At 43.9% G+C, this 22,640-nt stretch overlaps 1 protein-coding gene across 3 annotated transcripts; it reads left to right on the top strand.

The window, feature by feature from the left end:
* The first annotated feature begins 1,691 nt into the window (after positions 1 to 1,691).
* On the top strand, positions 1,692 to 22,064 carry LOC147897673 (uncharacterized). 3 transcript variants are annotated; one of them, XM_087380250.1, is made up of 9 exons: positions 1,692 to 1,783; positions 2,147 to 2,187; positions 2,420 to 2,504; positions 3,005 to 5,765; positions 5,924 to 8,157; positions 8,346 to 8,394; positions 8,501 to 8,754; positions 8,907 to 9,017; positions 21,818 to 22,064. In XM_087380250.1, exons 1-9 carry the CDS (start codon positions 1,698 to 1,700, stop codon positions 22,062 to 22,064), a joined length of 5,868 nt encoding a protein of 1,955 aa, XP_087236376.1. In that variant the 5' UTR covers positions 1,692 to 1,697. The 3 variants fall into 3 exon arrangements, with proteins under 3 accessions (XP_087236376.1, XP_087236374.1, XP_087236375.1); XM_087380248.1 differs by lacking the exons at positions 1,692 to 1,783; positions 2,147 to 2,187; positions 2,420 to 2,504 and having other exon boundaries at positions 3,017 to 5,708; XM_087380249.1 differs by lacking the exons at positions 1,692 to 1,783; positions 2,147 to 2,187; positions 2,420 to 2,504; positions 8,907 to 9,017; positions 21,818 to 22,064 and having other exon boundaries at positions 3,017 to 5,765; positions 5,924 to 8,174; positions 8,501 to 8,601.
* The last annotated feature ends 576 nt before the right edge of the window (positions 22,065 to 22,640 follow it).

Genomic DNA, 22,640 nt, shown 5'->3' with positions numbered 1-22,640 from the left:
ATGTTGACTTTGATGTTACTAGTAAACTAGCTTCCTAGAGCACTTGACATTGCATGATTAGATTTCAAACCTTCAAAATTCAATGAAAAAAAGTGAAGAAACATGATGTTGAAATGATAAACTTTTAGGAGGGAAATACAAAATTTCAAATGCACGCTTGGAGAATGTTAAGAAGTAGTTGATGAAAAGCCACCTTTTACAAGCTTGTAATGTGTTTGTATCCCAACCTCTCATCTTGCTTGGGATGATGTGGATTAAGAAGCAATTCCAAGTTGAGAAAATGGGGTCAAGTAAGAAAATGGAGTCTAGTAAGAAAGAAAATGAGTTTTGGAGAAGGTGAGGTGGAAAAAGGAGAGCTGATGGTAATGAAAGGTGGTGATAGGGATGTGCATTGACATGATGGGTACATTCATGGGGATGGTACAGACATGCATGTGAGGGGGATTGGTCTCATACACAAGGGAGAATAGAGACGGTAGGGTGGGCATAGCATGCGAGTTGTATGAGAGGGGGGAAGGGTGGCAGGGTAGGTCAGGGGTGGGTTTTCCTACACTACGGCCATAAAACCCTCTCCAAACCCTATACAACCTTCTTCACACTATAAAATTCTAGAGTTATGGGTCAAAGGTAAACACTGAAATTGGTGAGGAGCTGTAGCTTTACAGACATGTTGCAATTGTGTTACATGTGTGCTCGTTGTGTTTTATATTCCTTAGTACGTTGGGTTAGCTGGCCACACATCTGCCCACATTGCTGAGTGTTCTTTGAATTGAGGGTAAAGGGTGATTGAATTATGAAGCTTGTTGCACAGGTGGGTCTCTATTTTCTCCAATTCAGTTCTTTATTGGGTTGTTTTCCTGAGTGAGGTTCTCTTTTTTCAGGTTGCTTTGCTCACCCATACTAGACTAAGTCTTGTTGGGTTTTAAAAAAAAGAAAAAAGTGTAGTTGTTTTTACGAGAGCTCACCCACGTGGATGCAAACCCATGGATGCGAGAGGGTGGCATGGAGGAGGGGGGAGGCGAGAGAGAGGGGGTGTTGGGGATGAGCTGTTGTGTAAAAAAATGTGTGCGTGAAAATTTACAAGTTAATAAAAATGCGAGAGGCAAATTGGGGGGCTGATTGAAAAACAAAAACGTGCTTAGGAGAGGTAAGCATAATTAAGGGAATAAGAGGGGTAAGAAACGGTAAAGGGGGGGGAGCCAGACCTAAGGGGGAGGTTCGGGGGGGAGGTTCGGGCCTAACCGGGGGCCTATCATCTTTCTCAGGGGAGCTTATTTTCTTCTTTACTGCACGTTTTCTGTGCTCTTCTTCTTCTTCTTCTTCTTCTTCTTCTTCATTTTCTGAGCTCCGAGCTCCCTGGCTATGGCGTTGCCTGTGGCTATGCCGCATTAACAGCTCCCCTTTCCCTCCCAATTTCTTCCCTCCCACCCTCCCCCCCCCTCGTTCCCTCCGCCTCCCCCCATTGCCTCCCCTCTTCCCCCCCCCGATCCCTTCTCCCCCCCAAATTTCCCCCATTCTCGTCCCCCTCGCGATCTCTCCCTTCATCCCTCTCCCTCTTAGCTCGCAGATTCATCCCTCTCCCCTCGCCGGCTCCCCCTCCTCTTCCCCCCCCTGCCTCCTGCCCCGGCGCCTCAATTCGCCCCCCGCTCCTTGCCGCCCAGCCAGCGCGCCATCGGCTGCTTCTCACGCCCGAGAACATGGAAAATTACGGGAATGACATGTTCCTCTCCCAAGAAGGATACAATTCGATCGATTTCACGCTCCTCGATCGCCCATCAGGCAGGCAAGTGTTTCGATTGCTGAAAGCTACTGTTTTAGTATCGTCATTCATCCAGACGAAGTACCCTTATCTGGACCCCAAGCTTTTCAAAGCAAATGACACCTCTCAGCCCAAACTTGGAGTGCGAAAAGAGCTTCTTTTGGCTTCTCATCGTCAAGACCTTTTTGGGTAGTAGCTACGCAAAGCGTTTTGCTTGTTCTTAATGTGCTTCCACAAGCTAGGGTATAGTGCAGATCGGATACCTTCGGCAGCAGATCAAAAATTTTAAAATTAGGGTTGGGTTACGTAGGAATTCTTCCAAAGACTTCTGCCTTCACCAATCTCTAGGGATGCAATCTAAATCCGCGGGTGATTTTCAAATTGCAGCATTGCGTCCGCTCCAGAATCGACAGCGTCTTTGCTTCCAGGTTCTTGGGTCAATGTCTAGCTTGGCATCCTCTTTTCTTTCTTGTCTTCGTGACTGTACAAGGTTATAAATTACTATAGTTGTATGTTTCCCTTGTCCCTATGTCGACCTTCCTGAAATGTTACATTGTCAGCTACTGAGGATTTATATCCACAGATATTTGCTCAACTCTCCAGTTCCACCGTACTCATTTGCAAAGTGGCTTGCTGTACTTTCCATAGATGTGCACGCAGCGGGTTCCTCATTTCCTTCGTTTGATTTTTTTGACCGAGCGGGAGTAGAATCGTTTGCTGATGCTTCTTTCCGTGACCATGGGAGGTTAGTATAAAGTTTTTCCTGATACAACATTAGACTTCTTATTGATTTTCAAGCCTGGGTTGAAGACCATTGAGGGGGCTCCGTATTAAACAACTTGTTCTGATTAACTGTTTTGCCAAAGTTCTGCGAAGTGATGCTTACCTCTGCTCTTCTATCTGCCTTGCAAAATCCTTCTTTGCTTGTTCGGGGTTGCGTAATTTGGTCAAGCTCATTTGAATTGAGTGCTTGTAAAGCTGCCCATTTTTAAAGACTTCGTAGTTATAAGTGCTAGCCTAATATCTTGACTGCCTCTGAAAGCAGCTCCGTATAAATTTCTTTGGATAAATGTATTCTCGTGTGGGTGTGGGTGAGAGAGAGAGAGAGAGAGAGAACAATGGCCTGTTGGGCGCTGGTGAAAGGGTTGCGATGCCAATGTGATTGACGTTATGGATATATGTTGATGTTCTTTAATATTTTGACGTTATGGATATATTTTGATGTTCTTAATATTGGATGTACAGCCTCAGGTCAGAGGGTTACAAGGATGCTGATCCTCGACCAAGCCAAGACGATATGGTGCATGCAAATGCCTTACTCAGGCAGAGACAAGGGGTCCATGACTTTTTTGAACAGGACAGTCTGCAGCAACAGTCCACCTCAGCTAACTGGCCCTGGGCTAGTAACAGTGGCAGCAATGAGCAGTCTCAGTTATTTTATTCTGGAGCATATGGTCCACCTCAAGTGAATGCAAGAAATTTTATTCAGAAAGGAGATACTTATGGGGCAGCTTCTCGAGTGAATTACTTTGGGAGTACTTTTTCAGGTTCTGACGTTGTAAGTACAGATTTAGGTGTACCATCAGAGCATTCATTCCTTTCAACACCAGGGGATTCTGCAAGCAATGTGAAGTCCTCTCAAATGATGTTAGGCTTGAGACGTTCACATGAATTTGCCAGCTCTGCAGTTATTAAAAGTCAGCCTAGGAATCAACCTTTGAATGTTGAAGGATTGTTGAATAACTCACAGAATAGCCATTTTAAACCAAGTCACCCCGTGCCAGTTGGCAGCAGTACTTTTCCACATCCAGTAAATCCAAACATTGTTGGCAGCTTGGATGGTCAGGTGCAAAATCAAAATGCTAGGTTTCTTAGTCAAAATCTAGATGGAGGTGCAACGATGGATGCCTCAAGCTATGACTTCCTTGGAAACCAGTCTCTTTGGAAAGGGCAGGGGCAAGGAGCTTTTGGGCAGCAAATGGGAGGCATTGGAAGGCCTGTTGGAGTTACTGATTTGCAGTTGTTACAGCAGCCATCTTTGCAAGCACAGCAAGTACATGAAATGCACCGGCAGCTTGTTGCACAGCAGCTTAAGCAGCAGTCAGAATTCTCTAGACAGCAACAGTTACAGCAGCAGGTGCATGCACAATTTCCGGTGAATTCTTATTCTGCCCTTCTCCATGGAAATGACTCACCTTCTCCTCAGTCTCAGTCTCAACCTCAGACACAGACCCAGTCCCTTCGTACAATTGGGGGTGTGCCAGGGGCAGGACTGGAAAACCATAGCGCAGCATTTCCGCCTGCAAATTTCACCAATGCAAATACAGGAGGTCCTGGTTGGCCTTTGAATGGCTTATCCCATTATCAAGGGTTCACAAACGATTTCCTTATGGGACAGGATCCAAACCTAGCATGGCAATTGTTAGCTTCCAAGGGTTATCAAGTGGATCCTTCATTGCATGTCGGCAATGCCAGGGATGGGGGCGGATCTCTGCTAGCTTTTTATCCTGGTACACAGAATGCTTTTTCACAACAATTCAGTGGTGGTCCGAAACAGCCGTCCAACCCCCAAGTGGGAAAGCCTGTTCCTCGAACTCTCACTCCAGGGAGTACGAATATATCTGAAGGTCAAGCAGATTTTTTTGGCCTTGGCAATGGACCAAACAATGATTTAAGAAGCAAGCAGCAGGTGTATGCAAAGCCATTCACAGGACAGAATTCCCGGCATTCGAATGAACAATCATTTGAGCAGAATCAGATGGCGAGCAGTCTTCATCAAATGAATATGTTTTCGAAGAGTCAGCATAAATTCCAAGATTTGCAGGTTAGTCAGCAAAGGAATTGGGTTTCGTCTGAACAGACACGGGATGCACACATTCATAGTTTATCTCAATCTCTGGAAGCGACCGATGTCTTGCCACAAAGCATTCCAAATGCCCTTGAAAACACGCTGCAAGATAGCTCTCAGCATAATCTGCATAACTCTGCCAGTAGGATTGATAAAACTGGTGGTGGGCAGTTTTTACAGCAAGGTAGCTATCAACAAGGGACTTCTGGGCAAGAGAATGTTGGAGGTTTCAAGCAGCAAAGGCATTGGAGTCCATCCCCAATAGGGCCTTCCTTTGCACATACAGATGATCAGAATGAGCGTCAACATTTTGATTCCTGGAGCACTCTGCAGGCCCATCAAATTCAACCAGACTCTGGAAACCATCTTCAGCTACTTTCAAATGCAAAGCACAATATTTGGAGCACTAATTTTCCACAGCAAAACAGCCAATCGATTGGAAATCCATTTCAATCAATTGATTCTTTTGATGGTAGGCAGTTAGGGTTCCACAGCTTGCAAAGTACACAGGAAGGTGCTTTTAAAGATGTGAGGGAGTCTCCAGGAACGAATGCAGAGAGTAGCTTCCAGCCTAGTCAGGAGACTTTTCATTCCTTAGTAGATTCTAGGGCAAGGCAAGAGAGCGGTTGGACAGAGAATGAGAAAGTTACCGAGGGAGTCCATCAGTTTCAGTCTTCATTGGAGCCAGATGGCCATTCTCAAGGCTCTTGGAAAAATGACACTCCACCTAACCAGTCCCCAGCTGGGGTTGACAGTACAGGTCAATCATCAGATGGAGATGGACATGAGAACACTTGGATTTATGATTTCCAGCAAGGGAATGTTGTACAGGCTGAAGCTCCACACAGGATGAAGTTGGCACCAAGAAAGCCAAACGTTGCAAGTAGACAAGATATTCAAGCCAGCCAACAAATGCATGAAAAGCTTTTCACAGGTGGAGATGTGGGACATCAGCAAAATCAGAGTCAGAATAATCGAATTCACTTTGAACATCAAGATGCTGTCAAATTTGTCAGGGCTCCAAGTGGACAAGATGGCATGAGTGAAGAGATAGGGACTCCTTTGCATGAAAAGGGTGCCGAGCCTCATGTGCATGCCACAGTAGGTAGAGGTGCTAATAGCAGTCTACATCCCAGTTATTATTTAATGACAGGGAAGGTAAGCTACTGGTTCAAAGTTGGCAAACATAAATCGTTGGATTTGGACTTAAAAGGAAAAAATCTTTAAGACCTGGCACTTAGATCTATAAGGTGGTTTTTCTCATTAGCCGATTTTTCTTTTTGTCTCTCATGTGATGTGAATTTCGTGCTGTGCAGAATCCTTCTATTGAGAAACAGAGAGAACTTTCTGAGGAGATTGATGCAAGTACATCAAGCATATCGCTAGCCCATTTTAGGCACCAACAATCATCCAGCCCATTGTCACCGCAGAGTACCAGGCTGGGACTTGGACCTCCTTCTAACTTATCTCAAATGCTACAACATGGTGGCAATGTAAACTTGAGCAACTTCCATCATGTCCAGGGCTTAGATGGCAAATTGGTCGGTACAGCTACAGCAGGGATGAATCATAATGTACAGCCACATCCTGTTGATGTTAGCCATAGCTCTCAACTCGTAAGAGGGCATAGAGCAGATGTCAGTCAGGGAGCTGGTAACATTTGGGGAGTTCATAGCAGTATTTCTCACGGCCCTACGGAGTCATCTTCAGTGCAGACCTCTAATCTTCCTTCCTTCATTCCAAAGGAGAGTATGCAGTCTGGAGTCTTGCCACCTTCAAGCTTGGCTTCTGGACATCCATTCTTGACAGCAAGTGGCGAGCATTCCCATGTAGTAGCTCCTGCTCATTTTATGAGTCCCTTTGAAAGTAGCAAAGGAGCACAATCTTCCCAAAGAGAATCAAGACTCGAGGAAAATTTTCTCTCTGCTGCTGGTGTACCGGCCCAGGCAAATGTTGCCGGTTCTGGTTACAGTCTCGTAAAGTCTTCAATGGACTTTGGTAATCCATCTTCATCTGCACATGATTACCCCTCTCAGCAGCTAGTGGATGGTGGAAGCGGCAGGCAAAGCACACAAGAACAACACATGATCAATAAAACTATGCAGCAGTTAGGGGAGAGAGGCCAAGCGTCTGACTTTTCTGGGCTGCGGACTACCTTTAAGACCTCCTTGCCTGGGCAGGCAAAGTACTTGGTAGGCCATGAAAATGCCTTTCCAGGAGTATTGCAGCCTTTCCGTCTTCGGTCTGGTGGTGGACAAGCGGATTCAACACAGATGACACCAGACATGCAAATGAATGTGAGGCAGTCTGTCGACTCAGGGATCATCTCAAATGAAAGTTTCAGGTCGGTTCCTCGGGCAGGCAAAGAAATCCAGAACTTTTCAGATGACCAGAATGTTCCATTCAAGCCTCGTCAAGAGAACTCTTTCATTTCTCTTGAGGCAAGGGGGATGGGTACTTCAAGCTTGCGACCAAAGATTCAAGAGCGTAAGATACCTTTCGATGGACAAATATCAGCATCTCTGCTCAATGGTGCTGGGTTTAGCTCTCTGCAAGCAGGAGGGCCAGGTCAGCATCAAGATCAACAGAAAGGGAGCAATCATTTCTCATCTTTGAAGGTCTCTATGGCTGTGCCTCGACAAGCTAGTACTCAGCGGATGGAATCTAACAGGGTAACTCTAGATAAGTTTTCGCCTGCTTTTCTTGCCCATGGCCCATCTGTACAACAGCAGACTGATACGAGCAGTGAAGGATTGTCATTGAGCCAAACTTCTGAGGGTCTTTCACATTCAGATGCACAAACTGCATTTTTCTCTGAATCAGCTGCTATAGCTGCAGGAAGATTGAATGAAGCAATAAAGAAGATTCCTAAAAGCAAATTAAGACCTGGAATCCTGGGTAGCAATAAATTAAATGTGAAGGAGATGATAAACCAGCAGGCTTCTGCACTTGGGCAAAACAAATCTTTGTTAGAGTTCAAAACAATGCCACAACAAGATATTTCTTCCTCAGAATGTGTAATCCAGAGTAATCAGCAGGCAATGGATGATTTGCACGCTTTGTTACCAAACCAGGTGTTTGACAATCTTGTTGTTGGTGCTTCTTCAATCTCATGCATGGGAAAGGGTGTAAGTTCTTCATACATCAACGCTGAGGCATCGGGCCCACTTGTGCCATATACAGAAATTAGTACTAGTGAGCAGGGCACTCACACATCTATTTATCATAATCTCAGTGCTGGTGGCAGGACTCTGACTTTTTCACAGCAGTCTTTAAGTAAGAACTCTGGTAGAGTTGTCTCATATGGTGGTCAAGCCTCTCATACTGCTGTTGGTGTGGACAATTCAGCCTTGAGAGATGGCGAATCTAGATTCTTTGCAAGGAATGTCATTTCAATGCCAGATCAGAGTTTGCAACATTTCTCACCCTTAAAATCAAATTTTCATTCTCCAGTCACTGTCCATCCAAGGAAACGGAAGAAGCTAGTGCCTCCGCTTATTCCTTGGCATGTAGTAGCAACTCAACCCAGAGGCCGGCTTCCTTCGACCAGGTCTGAACAAAGACACGGTGAACTTGGTTTTTCTTCTTACTTGCAAGTCTATCCTCTGGATTTTTTGTTTTCATATGCAAATACTAGATGCGGCAATGTATAAGATAAGGTTTTGAGCAGCTGGGGTCGTAGTTGCTGCATTCTGATCTCCAAAGAGTCACCTTTTTTAGTTTTCTGTTTCATTTCAGTGATACTGAGTTGATGTGGGCTGATGCAACAAATCGCCTCCCAGGGAAGGTAATTTTTATAACTATTAAATTTACGGTGTTGTTAGGTTCATGTCTTTTCCCTGGCCAGATGACAGTGCAGACAAAATATGATTTTGTGGGTAACTTCTTTTCAGGATGATGGGGTGATTCATGATGAAAGCACATCAAGTGTTTCTCGAGCAAAAAGAAGACTAACGCTAACCACCCAGTTAATGCAGCAGCTGATCCCCCCACTCCCAAGCATATCAATACAGGGAAACACACCCGTGGATAATGAGTGCACAATATATAATGTTGCAAAGCTTGCATTAGGAGATGCCTGTAGGCTGGTTGCAGGTATTGGAAGAGAAGCAGAACCTGCGCAAACTGGCAATAACACAAAGAGCATGTATGCCTCTGATCACTGGAAAACATAGTTAGCAGGGAAAACTTGCAGTGTGTTTACATGTCTTAAAGTAGTGATCTGCACATTTTCACAGGGTAAAAGATGCAAGGGGTGTGCCTTTTTGTTGAGGTGCCTAATGGCTTTTTAATTGACAGGGCTTCCCATGGGAAATTAAGGACAGGGGATGTGGCAAAGAATGTTGCTGTGACTAGGCTTGTAGAAAGCATTATGGAAAAGGCTGAGCGGTTGGATAATGAACTCACAAGGTAATCTTTTGAAATAGTCACCAATTATGGTTTTCTTATTCAGAATCGCTGGTTCTTTAAACTGGTTTATGTGGTGGAGATTCCATGTTGTTTGGTTAAAATCTCTTGAAAAGTTCCTAAAGTAAAGCTGTCCTCAATATGCTGGTTTGGCACTTTTGAAAATTGTATCTTCATATCTGCACTTCAACTTGCTCCTTTTTGCCCTTGGTAGAGAATAGTCATGGAGCATTCAAGGATGGTTATCTAGCATTTATTTAGTGTAGAATGTTACTATAGTAGTAAACATAACATAGGTTCGAAGTTGCATTGACACATAGTTACCTTTAACCAATTTTTGCTTACAAGGCAGCTCATGCTGCTAGGTCAAGCAAATTATACAGCCACAATGCGCAAAGGTCCCCTTGCATAACTGTTTGTTGCTATTTGACTCAACTATGTGTGGGATTGAGAGAAGTGTAAGATGAATGAAAGGATTGTTTATTGTCATTTCCCCGCTAGCAGTGCGTCCAGCTGCCTTATCTTGTATGTTGTTTCTTTCCTAGCACATAGGACTTTCTCCATACTCACGTGCAAGTTTATACAAATGCATGATAGATTGACCATCGAGGCCATTCAGGTTGCCATGTGGCACCTAATCTAACCTGCACTCCTCATTCAGGGGCTCATAGATGGGAACGTGACCACCTAAACTCAACTCTCTCAGCTAGATTGTCTAAACAATTTTCCTTAGCAATGCTTGTTTGGGAGAGATGAAAATGATAATGTGTAGGTGTTACAAGAAGTTGCAGCTTGAATGGAGAGAATGTGGGCTATTTTTAATTAGCCTTCTCCGTTGTGCTAGCCTTTGTCATGGCAGGCAACCCTTCACTTCCAGACTGCTCACAAACTTAGTATGAAGACTTGTGTGTCAATGGATGCTTACTTTTATGTGGGTATGTATGTGTGAGAGCATATGTAAGGAATTTCAGCGTCGCACAGAAGGGAAAAGTGTCTGGGACATCGCCAAGACCCCAAAAAGCCCAAAACCCGCCACGGCACAAATTTGGGCATTCTGGACTTGTTGGGCATTGTGGAAGAATGCCCAAATTCGTGCTGGGGTGAGTTTTGGGCTTTTTGGGGTCCTGGTGACGTCCCGAACACTTTTCCATTTTGCGCGACGGTGAAATTCCTTCAAGATTTAATAGAAATGAACTTTCGATACCCAGAATTGGTGAAAATGATACTAAATTGGCTAGAAATATATTAAATTAACACAATTAAAATGACGTAGAAAATATATCATCAACGACTTAAACAAAATACAATGGAATTCATGACGAGCAATGATAACTTAAAACAAATAATAAAGACATGTAGTCATGTATCCATTGAAATATCCATTTAAATATATGTTTATATATACAAAAGGCCTCACAGGCTATCTTTCTTCTTAGTTAGTTCGAGTACATCGAGAATAGGGGTCTTTGAATCCCCTAGTGGATTCTTAGATATAAATTGGTCTAACCCCATCATTGGGGCGTTGATGACGACGGTGGGGATGTCATTGTAGCTAGCTGTTGCTATGCGTGATGGTATTTATGATTGTCATGAGATTGAAACTGCACTATGTGTTGTGTTTTCAAAGTATCCATTTGGGCATGTTTTGGGATTCGTTTAGATATATGTTCCTGCTATTAACGGACAAGCAAATTTCATTTATGAAGTCCTCATCCATGTTGTGGCTTGTTGATTTTGCGATCAATTCTTTCTATATAAATGGTGTGTTGCTCTATCAGCTAGATTTTCTAAGCATCTTTTGCTTAGAAACAATTGTTTGGGAGAGACTAAAATGATATCATATGAAGTGAATGTGGACTACTTTTTGATTATCCTTCTCCTTTAGTTCTAGCCTTTGTCACGACTGAGTCTTCCCTTCACTTGCAGAGTGTTGACAGAAGCTCAGGGCGAAGACCTTTTCACAAATGGATGCTCAAGTATGTGTGTGTGTGTGTGTGGATATGTATATGTTTATACTATGGTCTACACCCATCATTGGGAGTTGATGACATTGGCAAGGATGCCATATTTGCTAGTCCTTGCTATGAGTGATGGAGTTCATGATTTTCAAGCTCGACGTGTTGTGTTCTTAGAGGATGAGTTTGGCACGTTCTTGGATACATCTAGATATATATTTTTCCTCATCACTATGTAGGCCATGATTTTGCAATTAACGACAAAGTTAAGAAACTCTGCCATAGCAAGGCGATGCTCTTCATATGTAGTGATTTGACAATTGCTTTCAGCTAGTTTGAAGGTTCTTTTTTGCTTTCTTGATTTTCCTCTACTTGCATCTATTAAGGAGCCTCTCCTGCATTCTAGCGACATGGGACACACCATGCCTAGGTGACAATGTCCTTTTTGGGACATGCGTTTGTAACATACGTGCCTAATGTCTTATGAATTCATGTTTTAGAGCTTGGAAATTGAAACTTGTATCATGTTACTTATTCAATGTCTCTTGAAACTAGAAACTCATACATCTAGTTGGATGAGGTCAAGAACATTGTAGAGGACACGTGGGCTTGTATGCGCTGTCCCATCCCACTGTATTGTTACCCTTTTTATTCCTTCAATGTTTGTACAAACTTGTATATTGATGATGGATCATACTCTTTTAGAGATACACCATCTAAGACTTAAATCAATTTAAGGAGGGCATTAGCATATCAATGAGGAGGAGATCATGTCCAATAACTGTGGTGATGTAACCTTCTTTTGGGTTACAGTGTAGAAGAAAGAGACATTCATGAAGCTCTTCTGCAAAGAGTGGAGGAGTGGGCCATTTATGAGCCCTGGCTGCAGGTCAGCTGCAGCAGCAGGTCGGATGTTGGACATGTCTCACAGGGCCTTGTCGGCATCAGGTCAGCAATACCCCATCGTGGGACTGGCAGAACAGGAACAGGGCTGGCTGGTCAGATCTGGTCAGCCAGATCAGGCCCCTTGGTTGGCCAGTTCATGAGGGCCTCATGCCCCATATAAAGGCCCCTTTGGAGGGGCGAAGCAGTTCACTCTGCACATGGTCTTGGCAATCAGCCAAGGACATTTCCCAGGGCATACTAGAGTTGGAGACCAATAGTGAGTTGGAGAGTAGTGCATAAGATAGGAGCAAACATACTGTGTAGGAGTTCTCAGCCTAGAGCACACAGCTCAAGAGAAGTTTGGAGAAAGGTGGTGCAACATACAGTGCCATTTAGGGTGGCGGGTGCCTACCTCAGCTAGCATATGCTGCAGGTGTTGTAACAAATTTGGACCTACATCTATATATGAGATTGTACATCTTGGTGCTATCTCTTTTTGTTTCGAAGTGTTTCTATGTACGTGTGTGCACATGCTAAAGTTGGTGATACAAGGTCATTTGTCCTTTACATGGTGTCTAGTCTAGGAACATGCTTAGAGGTGTGTTTTCCAACAGTTACAGTTATAGAGATGGATGCATCCTCAAATGATGTGGATGTGGATACATAGATCCATGAGCGAGTGTATGATGATGAGGTGAATCTTAACACCTCCTTGAGGAAGACCCCATGAATTGCAGGAGGAGTTTGAGTGAGGATTACTTTTGCCACTTGGCCTATACGTGAGTCGTGGACTTTGGGCACCCAATTGTAGTCTAGTTTTTATTGTGACATGTTTCTCGAGTGCTGACTCTAAACTATTTATGATACATTTGGAAGTAATATGTATGATGCCAAGACTCATGCCTAGGTATGTGTGATGTGCCATGTGATTGTTAACACCATACATAGTGAAACATTTCCTATCTAGGTTTGCTAAGCCCTAGACCATGGTAATGTAAAACTTCGAACCAAAGTCCAATCAAACCATGGGATGCGGCCGTAAACAACCCATAAGGGTTGGATCTAGCTGCTCACCTCCTAGCGCGAGGCTCTGTATGTCGAGCCACTCCGAGCCTGAGGTCTAGACCCATCACAGGGCCTCGAAGTCTAGACATGCATCCCATACCACATTCTCTTTGCTGTAGTTGTTGCTCCTAGGCAGCAGGTCTATGTCCGGAGGAGTGCAGTCCTTGGACAATTGATAATGAGCCCTTGGCCTACACTTAAAGACCATCCCTCGGCTATCTTTAGTTGTGAGCCTATACTTTAGCATGCATGCCTAAAGTAACTTTAATTTACTTTGTTGCCAGCTCAGCCATGCCATGCCTTTAGCAGGGCAGCTCAATCTATCGGATCTAGACCTCATCCTGTGTGTGTGTGTGTGTGTGTGTGTGTGGCCCACCCCCTTAAGCCTAGATCCTAGCTACTCCAGTCATGGATGCAACACATAGTTTGTCTTGTTAGTGTGCATGCTAGTTTATGAATATTGTCTCTTTAATCGTAAAAATGTAATTTAGGCTTTAGTGGTAAAATGGACATTGTCAACTTCAAACTTCAAATACTAAATGTTTAATGTATCATTTGATATATTTCTCCCCCTTCTCTCAGGGTGTAAGGAGGAGTATTAAAAACCACATGCATGTACCTTACGTAGCATTAAAATCAATACGATATGGAATGTTTCGTTGAAGGTATTCGATGCGGATGTTCTTCACATTTTACATCAATATGTAGCTTATGAGGTGATGCACCCAAGGTTGCTCTTGTATGTATGCACCCATGAAGAAACATGCACGCACATGTCAAGCATGAGTATTTGCTAGTCTTTCCTTGGTGGCCGTTTGTTGTTAAGAGAGTAGGGAAAGTTTGGATGTCTATTCACATGGGAGATGCATGATATGGTGAGCATGTAAGAAGCGCCACAATTGGAGAAATGGAATACTAGTGCTAGGTCATTATACTTCCTTAGCATGCTATTAGTATACTTTTAGAATAGCCTCAACCCTACTGGGTCTTGTTGGCTTTATTATAAAACACTTTATTCAATAGACTAGACTCCAGACATCATAGAAATCATAGTCTTCGTAGGATGAATCCTCCATGATGTTAGGCATGTGCCAAAGCTGAAAAAGAACTTGGTTAGTATTGGTCAATTGGATGATCAAGGCTACTACACTGTGTTTGGTAATAGTAGGTGGAAGATAACCAAGGGAGCCAGAGTCATTGCAAAGGGGTACAAGTGTGATACTTTGTATACTTTGCATGTTGCTGATGTAAAGAATCATGTGGTTGCCGTAACTGAGGTGCCAAAGGTTTCATTGTGGCATGGCCAGTTAGGACATATGAGTGTTAAAGGAATGCAAGTACTATCTCAATTGGGTTATTTACCGTCTCTGAAATTTTCAGAATTTAAGCTTTGTGAGCATTGCATTTTTGGTAAGCATTCACAGTCACCACATAAAGTGACATTGCAACAAAGATTGGCACCCTTAGATTTGGTACATAGTGATGTATGTCAAATGCCTCAGTTGTCTATGGGTGGTCATGAATACTTTGTTACATTTATAGATGATGCCACAAGGAAAGTGTGGGTCTATTTCATCAAGAGGAAGGATGAAGTTTTTGGTGCATTTCAAAAGTTTGTTGCCTTGGTTGAAAATCAGACAGGCAAGAAGTTGAAATGCTTACGCTTTGATAATGGAGGAGAATATGTCTCCAAAATATTTCAGGAATTTTGTGACATGAAAGGGATAAAGAGGGAACTCACAAGCCCTCATAATCCTCCACAGAATGGAGTTGCAGAGCGAACAAATCGGACTATTCAAGATAGAGTCCGTAGTATGCTGTCTCATGCTGACTTACCCCATGGTTTTTGGGCAGAGCCTGTTCAAACAGCCATTCATGTCATCAACAGGTCACCGAATAATCGGTTGGATGGTAAAGTACCTGAGGAATAGTGGTATGGCAAGCCACCCTCATATAAACACTTGAGAGTGTTTGGCTGTGATGCGTATGTGCACGTACGAAAAGAGTAGCGCAACAAACTCCAACCAAAGTCAAATAGATGCATCTTTATTGGATATGGTGACAGTGGTGAAATGGGGTATAGATTGTGGGATCCCGTTGGAAGGAATATTTTACGCAGCAATGATGTGATTTTTCATGAGGAAAGCATGCACAGGCAGCCCACTCAAAAATCAGAAAATAGGAAGGTTGTCTTTGAAGAAATCATTGTGAATAGACAGCAAAATATGCCCAATAATATGCAGCGAGGTGCTGCTGCAAATGTCCCTAATGCGCAGGGAATAGAGGCTGAGAATCAGCCCAATCAAATTTCCTTTGATATGCCACAAATAGAGCCACATCTGGGTGATGTAGGACAGCCAGAGGAGGTGGTACAGCCACATAATATGGCTGATATGTAGGATGAACAGCCAGCCAATCAAGATGATTGGGTAAGAAGATCCACCAGAGTCTCCAAACCTCCTGATAGGTTTGTTTCAGGACAGAACTACGTGGCTGTTTTTGTCATGCTGATAGATTGCGGTGAGCCTTCATGCTATCAGGAAGCAATGAGAAGGCATGATAAGAGAAAGTGGGAGAAGGCCATGCATTCAGAAATGGATTCTCTTATAAAAAATAAAACATGGGATTTGGTGAAACTACCAACTGGAAAGCATGCCACACCATGCAAATGGGTTTATAAGATCAAGGTCACTCCTAATGCTGAGAACAAATACAAGGCAAGATTAAGGGGTTCAAGCAACAGAAGGGCATTGACTTTGATGAAATTTTTTCTCCTGTGGTGAAAATGACAACATTGAGGGCTGTTTTGGCATTGGTTGCACATGAGGATATGGACTTGTGTCAGATGGATGTCAAGACTGCATTTCTCCATGGTGATCTTCATGAGGAGATTTATATGGTACAGCCAGAAGGGTTTGTCAGTGAAGGCAAAGAAAAGTTGGTATGCAAGCTGAAAAAGAGCTTATATGGGTTGAAGCAGGCTCCAAGGGAGTGGTACTTCAAATTCCATACTTTCATGCAATCTCAGGGGTTTAGGAGAAGTGATGTTGATCACTGTCTCTATACCAAGAAAGCAAAGGATGGTTGTCTTATTTTGCTCATCATTTATGTTGATGACATGCTTATTGCAAGCAAATCTCGGTATGAGATCGATGCATTGAAGATGGGACTGCATAACACATTTGATATGAAGGATCTTGGTGATGCAAATCACATTTTAGGGATGCGCATCATACGGGACAGAAATCAGAAATTGCTCTATTTGTCTCAGAAGGAATACATTGGCAAGGTTTTGCAACGTTTCAATATGGAGGGAGGAAAGATTCTTGGTACTCCATTAGTCAGAAAGACAGCCCACAGCCAGATGATGAGAGGGCTGAAATGGCCAAGATTCCTTATGCATCGGCGGTTGGTAGTCTCATGTATGCAATGGTGGCTACACGTCCAGATATTGCCTTTTGCAGTGGGAGTTGTCAGTAGATACATGGCAACACGTGGCAAGAAGCATTGGGAACCTATGAAAGGTATCATGAGATATCTTAAGGGCACAACGCATGTGTGCATTTACTTTGGGAAGAAAGACTTGGTTCGTCATGGGTTCACAGACTTAGATTTTGTAGGATGTGTAGACCAAAGAGGTGCTTGAGGATAAGCGTATTCAGCTTGTCAAAGTGCACACTGATGACAATCCTGTCAAAGTGCACACTGATGACAATCCTGCAGATCTTTTAACCAAGAGTCTTAACCTGCAACACTTTGCACATTGCAGAGTACAGATGGGTGTTGGCTGAGTTTCTCATGATTGAGATTCTCTTGTATTTTGTGTATATGTTTTCTATGTACACTTCTTCCTCTTTTTGGGCACATTGCCTTTAAGTGGGAGATTGTTGGGGATAAAGGCATAATGTGCTATCCCTTGTATAAGTGGTACTTATACTGCCACATCATCACCTTATCTATTCTTTGTATAAAAGGCAATAAGGGAAGTCACATCGAAGACTTTTGCTTCCCACAAACTTGTGTTCTCTCTTTTGCTCTCTCACCTTTCTCCATCTCCCTCTTGCTTCCGCTCCTTGCTCCCATCATATACCCACTTTGATGAATTGAGTCTAGCTCTAATTTCATAGCATCCATCCAATCATTGCTATCAAAGGCATCCTTGTGACACAGTGGCTTTTCATTGCAACCTGTAGCAATCGTCCTTGCATGTGACAAGAGGCTGCTTTTGTGTGGGCAGACAAAGGCTCAACTTGTTTGTTGTCCATCAATGTGTCTAGTAGCAATTTGGGGACCGTCTTATGATAGCTGTCTCTTCGGTCACTACTTGATGTGTGATATACTCATGGAATTCATGCTGAAAATCAGATTCTGTTTGTGGCTGTCGATGCCCGAAGATGAAAGACTCATGAGCATATAAAGGACCGCCTACTAGTGACAAACTGCATGTGGGCTACAGGGTGGAAGACCCTTGAGCGGATGATGGCCTCACACTGGTAATTGTGGACGAGGAGAGGAAGTATGAGCAGGCCATGAGAAACTGTTGGTGCTGTAAAAGCATCTGCTCTCGGTCTCGCCTGCGCTGGGCCTCGTATGCTGCCAAGTTGGCACGATGTCTGGATCGATGCACAGCCGCCTCAAGGAGTTCCTGTTCGAACAAAAGCCGAAATGGTGTCGTTGCATCCTCCTTTGTCTTCTTTTCCTGTTTGGCCGCTTAGAAAAGAGCCAATTCTGCTCTAGAGAGCTGCTTTACTGGACGGGTCCATGATGGAAGACTGCTTAGAAAAGAGCCGATTCTGCTCAAGAGAGCCGATTCTCGCTGAATGCTATAGAGAAACGATAGGGTTTGCAGTGGAGCGATAAAAAATAGACGATACTCAGACACAACTGAAGAATGGAACTCAGAAAACATAGTGCCTGTTGGTAATATGAAAAACTGAATTACAAGCACCTCAAGCCGTCGTGTCTCAAGGACTGTGGCTGAGGCGAATCAGAAAGATGATTCCATGTAGAGAAACGGTAGAAAAGGAGCGAAACGCAGTCCTCCGTGTAGCTCGATGATGACGAAGATGATGAAGGGCTGGAGCTGCCCTAGGAAATGGCTGAAAACAGCATGCTCTAAGGAAGGAACCTTCAGGCTATTTGGAATAGCAACATGATGAAGAAAAGGAGCTCATCTGGCTGTAGATTTGGAGGTGTATGCAGAGCAGAGGATGAGGAGATGTGGAAGCTTGTCGGAAGCCACTCAGGAGCAGATCTGGAGCAGCAGCTGGAGGTCCAGGGCTACATCTGGTGGAGAGGAATAGAGGGGCAGAGGATGGAGCAGGCATAATAGCTAGATCTGGAGCATGAGGGGCTGCAGCAAAGGATGGAGGAGGTGAGGAGCAGTTGCAGATCCTGTCCCATGAGAGTGAGGGGGGTAGGGACTGTTTTATAGGCATGACCCAGGAGGTCGGCCAGCTGGTCGGCCATTTTTTGCCTTTCTGGCCATTTGTTTGGCCCTGGTGGCTGTCCTTTTGGCTGCCCTGTTTGGTGCCTTTTGTGCCTTTGTCTGGCCTTAATGCCCCTAAAATAGGGATTGCTGATAGCTGGTATGTTTGCCCCTAAAGTGGGGATTGTAGTTGCTTAACACCCCCTCTCAATTGCCAATTTGGAGGGACAGACATTGTGTGCTTGGAGCTTCGTGTAGAGATGTCGACGGTGGTGGTGGCTATCCCTGTGAAATGCCCTAGAGATGCAATGCAAAAATACAGAGAAGGTCACAAGAGGAGTGCCCTTGCAAGGGAATTGTTCACTTCCTGAAGTGTCTGAGTTACACGTATGATCAGCCGAAGTAAGAACACTGTGAAGCTCAAGAGAATAAGCCACCCCCTCTCATCGCCGAAAGGTGGAGGAAAAAAAAAGGTAAAGAACAAATATCTCGTAGCAGGACACAACTGAAGAACGGAACTTAGAAAACATAGTGCCTGTCGGTAATTTGAAAAACTGAATACAAGAACCTCAAGCCGTCGTGTCTCAAGGATTGTGTCTGAGGCGAATCAGAAAGATGATTCCATGTAGAGAAACGGTAGAAAAGATAGCAGCAGAGGGAGTGAAACGCAATCCTCCGTGTAGCTCGATGATGACGAAGATGATGAAGGGCTGGAGCTGCCCTAGGAAATGGCTGAAAACAGCATGCTCTGAGGAAGGAACCTTCAGGCTATCTGGAATAGCAACATGATGAAGAAAAGTAGCTCATCTGGCTGTAGATTTGGAGGTGTATGCGCAGCAGAGGATGAGGAGATGTGGAAGCTTGTCGGCAGCCACTCAGGAGCAGATTTGGAGCAGCAGCTGGAGGTCCAGGGCTAGATCTGGTGGAGAGGAATAGAGGGACAGAGGATGGAGCAGGCATAATAGCCAGATCTGGAGCAGGAGGGGCTGCAGCAAAGGATGGAGGAGGTGAGGAGCAGCTGCAGGTCCTGTCCCATGAGAGTGAGGGGGGGTAGGGACTGTTTTATAGGCCTGACCCAGGAGGTCGGCCAGCTGATCAGCCAGCTGGTTGGCCAGTTCTGGCCAGCCAATTTTGGTCGGCCAGTTCTGGTCGGCCAGTAATGGTCGGCCATTTTTGGCCTTTCTGGCCATTTGTTTGGCCCTGGTGGCTGTCCTTTTGGCTGCCCTGTTTGGTGCCTTTTGTGCCTTTGGCTGGCCTTAATGCCTTTAAAATAGGGATTGCTGATAGCTGGTATGTTTGCCCCTAAAGTGGGGATTGTAGTTGCTTAACAAACGCTTGCCTAAGAGATGCTTTTCTGGACGGGTCCATGATGGAGGACTGGTAGACCCATCAACTGTTGCAACAATGATTGCCAGAGAAAAAAATTCCCCCCCTAAGCTTGCCCCGCAAGGTGTAAACGCACACCGGAGAAGACGGGAGCTGGCTCGATGCGCAATGAAGGGGGGGGGAGGCTAATTGAGTATGGTACTACCACTTGTCCGGCCTAGGGTCAAAACAAAAAATTACAAAATATCCCAGCCATGCTCCCTCCTCTGCTAACTGAGTCATTACTAAGCTTTGTTGCCAGTACTTGCTCCAACCTAATTCAGATTAGAAGGAACCATGCTGTAACATGTAGGGACTAGCTATGTGGAAAACAGATGAGCATACAAGGAAGAACTCAAACATGAAAGACACCAGAGATCTACCTAACTTACTATGCATTTCGCTGTCCTTTTGAGGCCCCAAATCGTGCCAAATTTGCAGCATAGGGAGCTGTGATTGGCTGACGAGGTAGCTAGTTGTCATTGCCACCTGGGCTTGACCTTGGTGCATGTGACATATGGGGACTCGTGAATTGGTTTCTCTGAATTCGCTGCCCTCATGCAATGGTGGTTTAACTAGGACATAATATTTTCAAACAACCATCACTTCAAACTCACTCTTTTTCATTTGCAGACAATTAGCAGCCCCCCCCTCTTCCCTTCTCATGCACTGGCGGTTTAACTAGGACAAAATATTTTCAAGCAACCAGCACTTCAAACTAACTCTTTTTCATTTGTAGACAATTAGGCCCCCGTGCGTGCAAGTGGGTCTTACACAAGTCATTGCAAAATAGTTCCCTGAATCGCAATGACTTCTACCTAATGACACAACAACAACTTGTAGAAACATATGGCCTTGATGGACATAGACGTGGCACCATTCGATTAAATGACTTGCAATGATTTCTCTATGTGGAGGATTGCTCTGATACCAACTATATTAAATCCCCTCTAGGATCTAATCCTAAACACAGTATAAAACTAAGCCCACAAGCCAATGCCTATAGCTCTGGTTTCCCATACCACCAGAACCTGCTTCCAAAGAACCATCGGCACAACATCTCATGATCTGCCATGTAGAGGGTAGGTAGGAGTCTAGGCTCAAGATCCAGACCAGGCTATCCTGTGGTTTGTGCACACAACACACTGAATGCAAACACAATAGCCTTGGTGGCTCTTATACAAAAGAGCAGCTTGCTTTATGGAAAGCATTGTAGCTAAATATAGCCAACTAGCCCTTTGAGAGTGTTTAAGTCCTCTAGCCCCATTTTAGCATGCTTCCCTTAATCCTAGGGCCCTTTAACCTTGCTGGATTAAGTCCCCTCGACTGAGGATTACCGTCTTGGTAGTACCAATGCTTTGATGGTCTTTCTTGAAGTTTGTTGATACAAACTCGTGCCTTCATTCAGAGGGGACCATGAGGATGATGGTGATTCTCTATGTGGATGATATTATTCTGACAAGGGATCTGAGCAGCAAAAGGAGGGTAAAGATTCTCTTGCATGAAAAGTTTGAGATAACTGACCTTGGTCTGCTCTGCATTATTAAGATATGCCAAGAAGAAGAGAAGACTTTCATCTCTCTGGAAAAAGTACTGCCAGGAGATTTTAAAGTGGTTCCAAATGGAAAAGTGCAAGGAGGTGATGACGCCCATGGAGGTTGGGAACAAACTCAACAAAGAAGACACTTCTGAGCCGCTGGATTCGACAAAGTGTCAACAATAAGCAGGAATCTTACTCTACCTCACAAACACTCGTCTTGACATTGTATTCTTAGTGGGATTACTTTGCCATTTCATCAAAACCTCAGGACTCTGTAGCTGTTCATACATATATGCTTATTTCTGCGTATGTGACTCACTTAACGGTTTGTTTCCAATCCGTTACAAAGTGCACCGAGAAATGACCCTAAATGACCTAAGGAATATATGTATTTTAGATGGTTACTTAATTGTGTTAATACATGCACGTTCTAAATTAGGTGATATTCTTTTGTGATTACTTCGCAATTGTCAAATGGGGACCAATTTTTTTTTGAGGACATGATGGTTATCTAGTCTGAGGGCTGCCTTGTGCTCGTGCTCACACAATGTCATGCATTTTGCAGACTAGATTGTTCGACATCTGCTTTGGAACTCAAGGCTGATACTCAGGATTTGGAGAAACTAGCAATTGTAAATAGATTGGCAAAGCATCATGGGGCAGATTTTAGCTTGAATTCTTCTGAAAATGTAGCTGTAGAAAATATCTCTGATTTTGGTCCTGGCATCCGCAGACCACTCTTTCAAAAGTATGTAACTGCAGTGCCACTGCCAAGGAACTTACCAGAAGGTGTAAGATGCCTTTCTCTATAGATGCAATGTTGTTTTATATTTATATTGTCTGGTGCGTTGACATTTCGTCCAACATTGTGCTCTTAACTCCAGTTTCTCATCAAGCTAAAGGTCATAACGTTTATACACAGCTTAACAGGGAGCTCTCACAAAGATAAGTATCTCTTAAGTGCAGCATGCCGATGGTGCTGTGGTTTTCCATACATAGATAGTTGCCTGGCAAAATGAAATACTTAAGATAGTTTTATGTATTATGGGCTGAGTGAATAGAAAAAGGACACGTGTGGAAGCAATCATGGAAGCTATGATTCATTTATTGCAATCTTTCATTAATGTGACAGATTCAATGAAGAAAAGATCCCCACTTCATTTGGAGATAGATTAAAACTCTGACACGAGCATACAGCAGTCCTAGTATGGAGACTCTGCCAAAAATTGCTAGTGTACGCAAGTCCATAAAATTGTGTATATAGCCACGTTAATCGCTGAACAAAATGGCTCATTTACAGTTATTTGAAGGTGATGAGCGAGTCTACATGACATGGTGAATAACTTGTCCTGCAGGTATCCCTATGGTCTGTGTAATCAAGGGGGAGA

This window comes from Dipteris shenzhenensis, chromosome 10 (assembly GCF_047967505.1).
Source record: "Dipteris shenzhenensis isolate YYH24624 ecotype China chromosome 10, Dip_SZ_1.0, whole genome shotgun sequence".
Lineage (NCBI taxonomy): Eukaryota > Viridiplantae > Streptophyta > Polypodiopsida > Gleicheniales > Dipteridaceae > Dipteris > Dipteris shenzhenensis.
The sequence above is the reverse complement of the archived record's forward strand: the minus strand, read 5'-3'. Positions and strand labels throughout refer to the sequence as shown.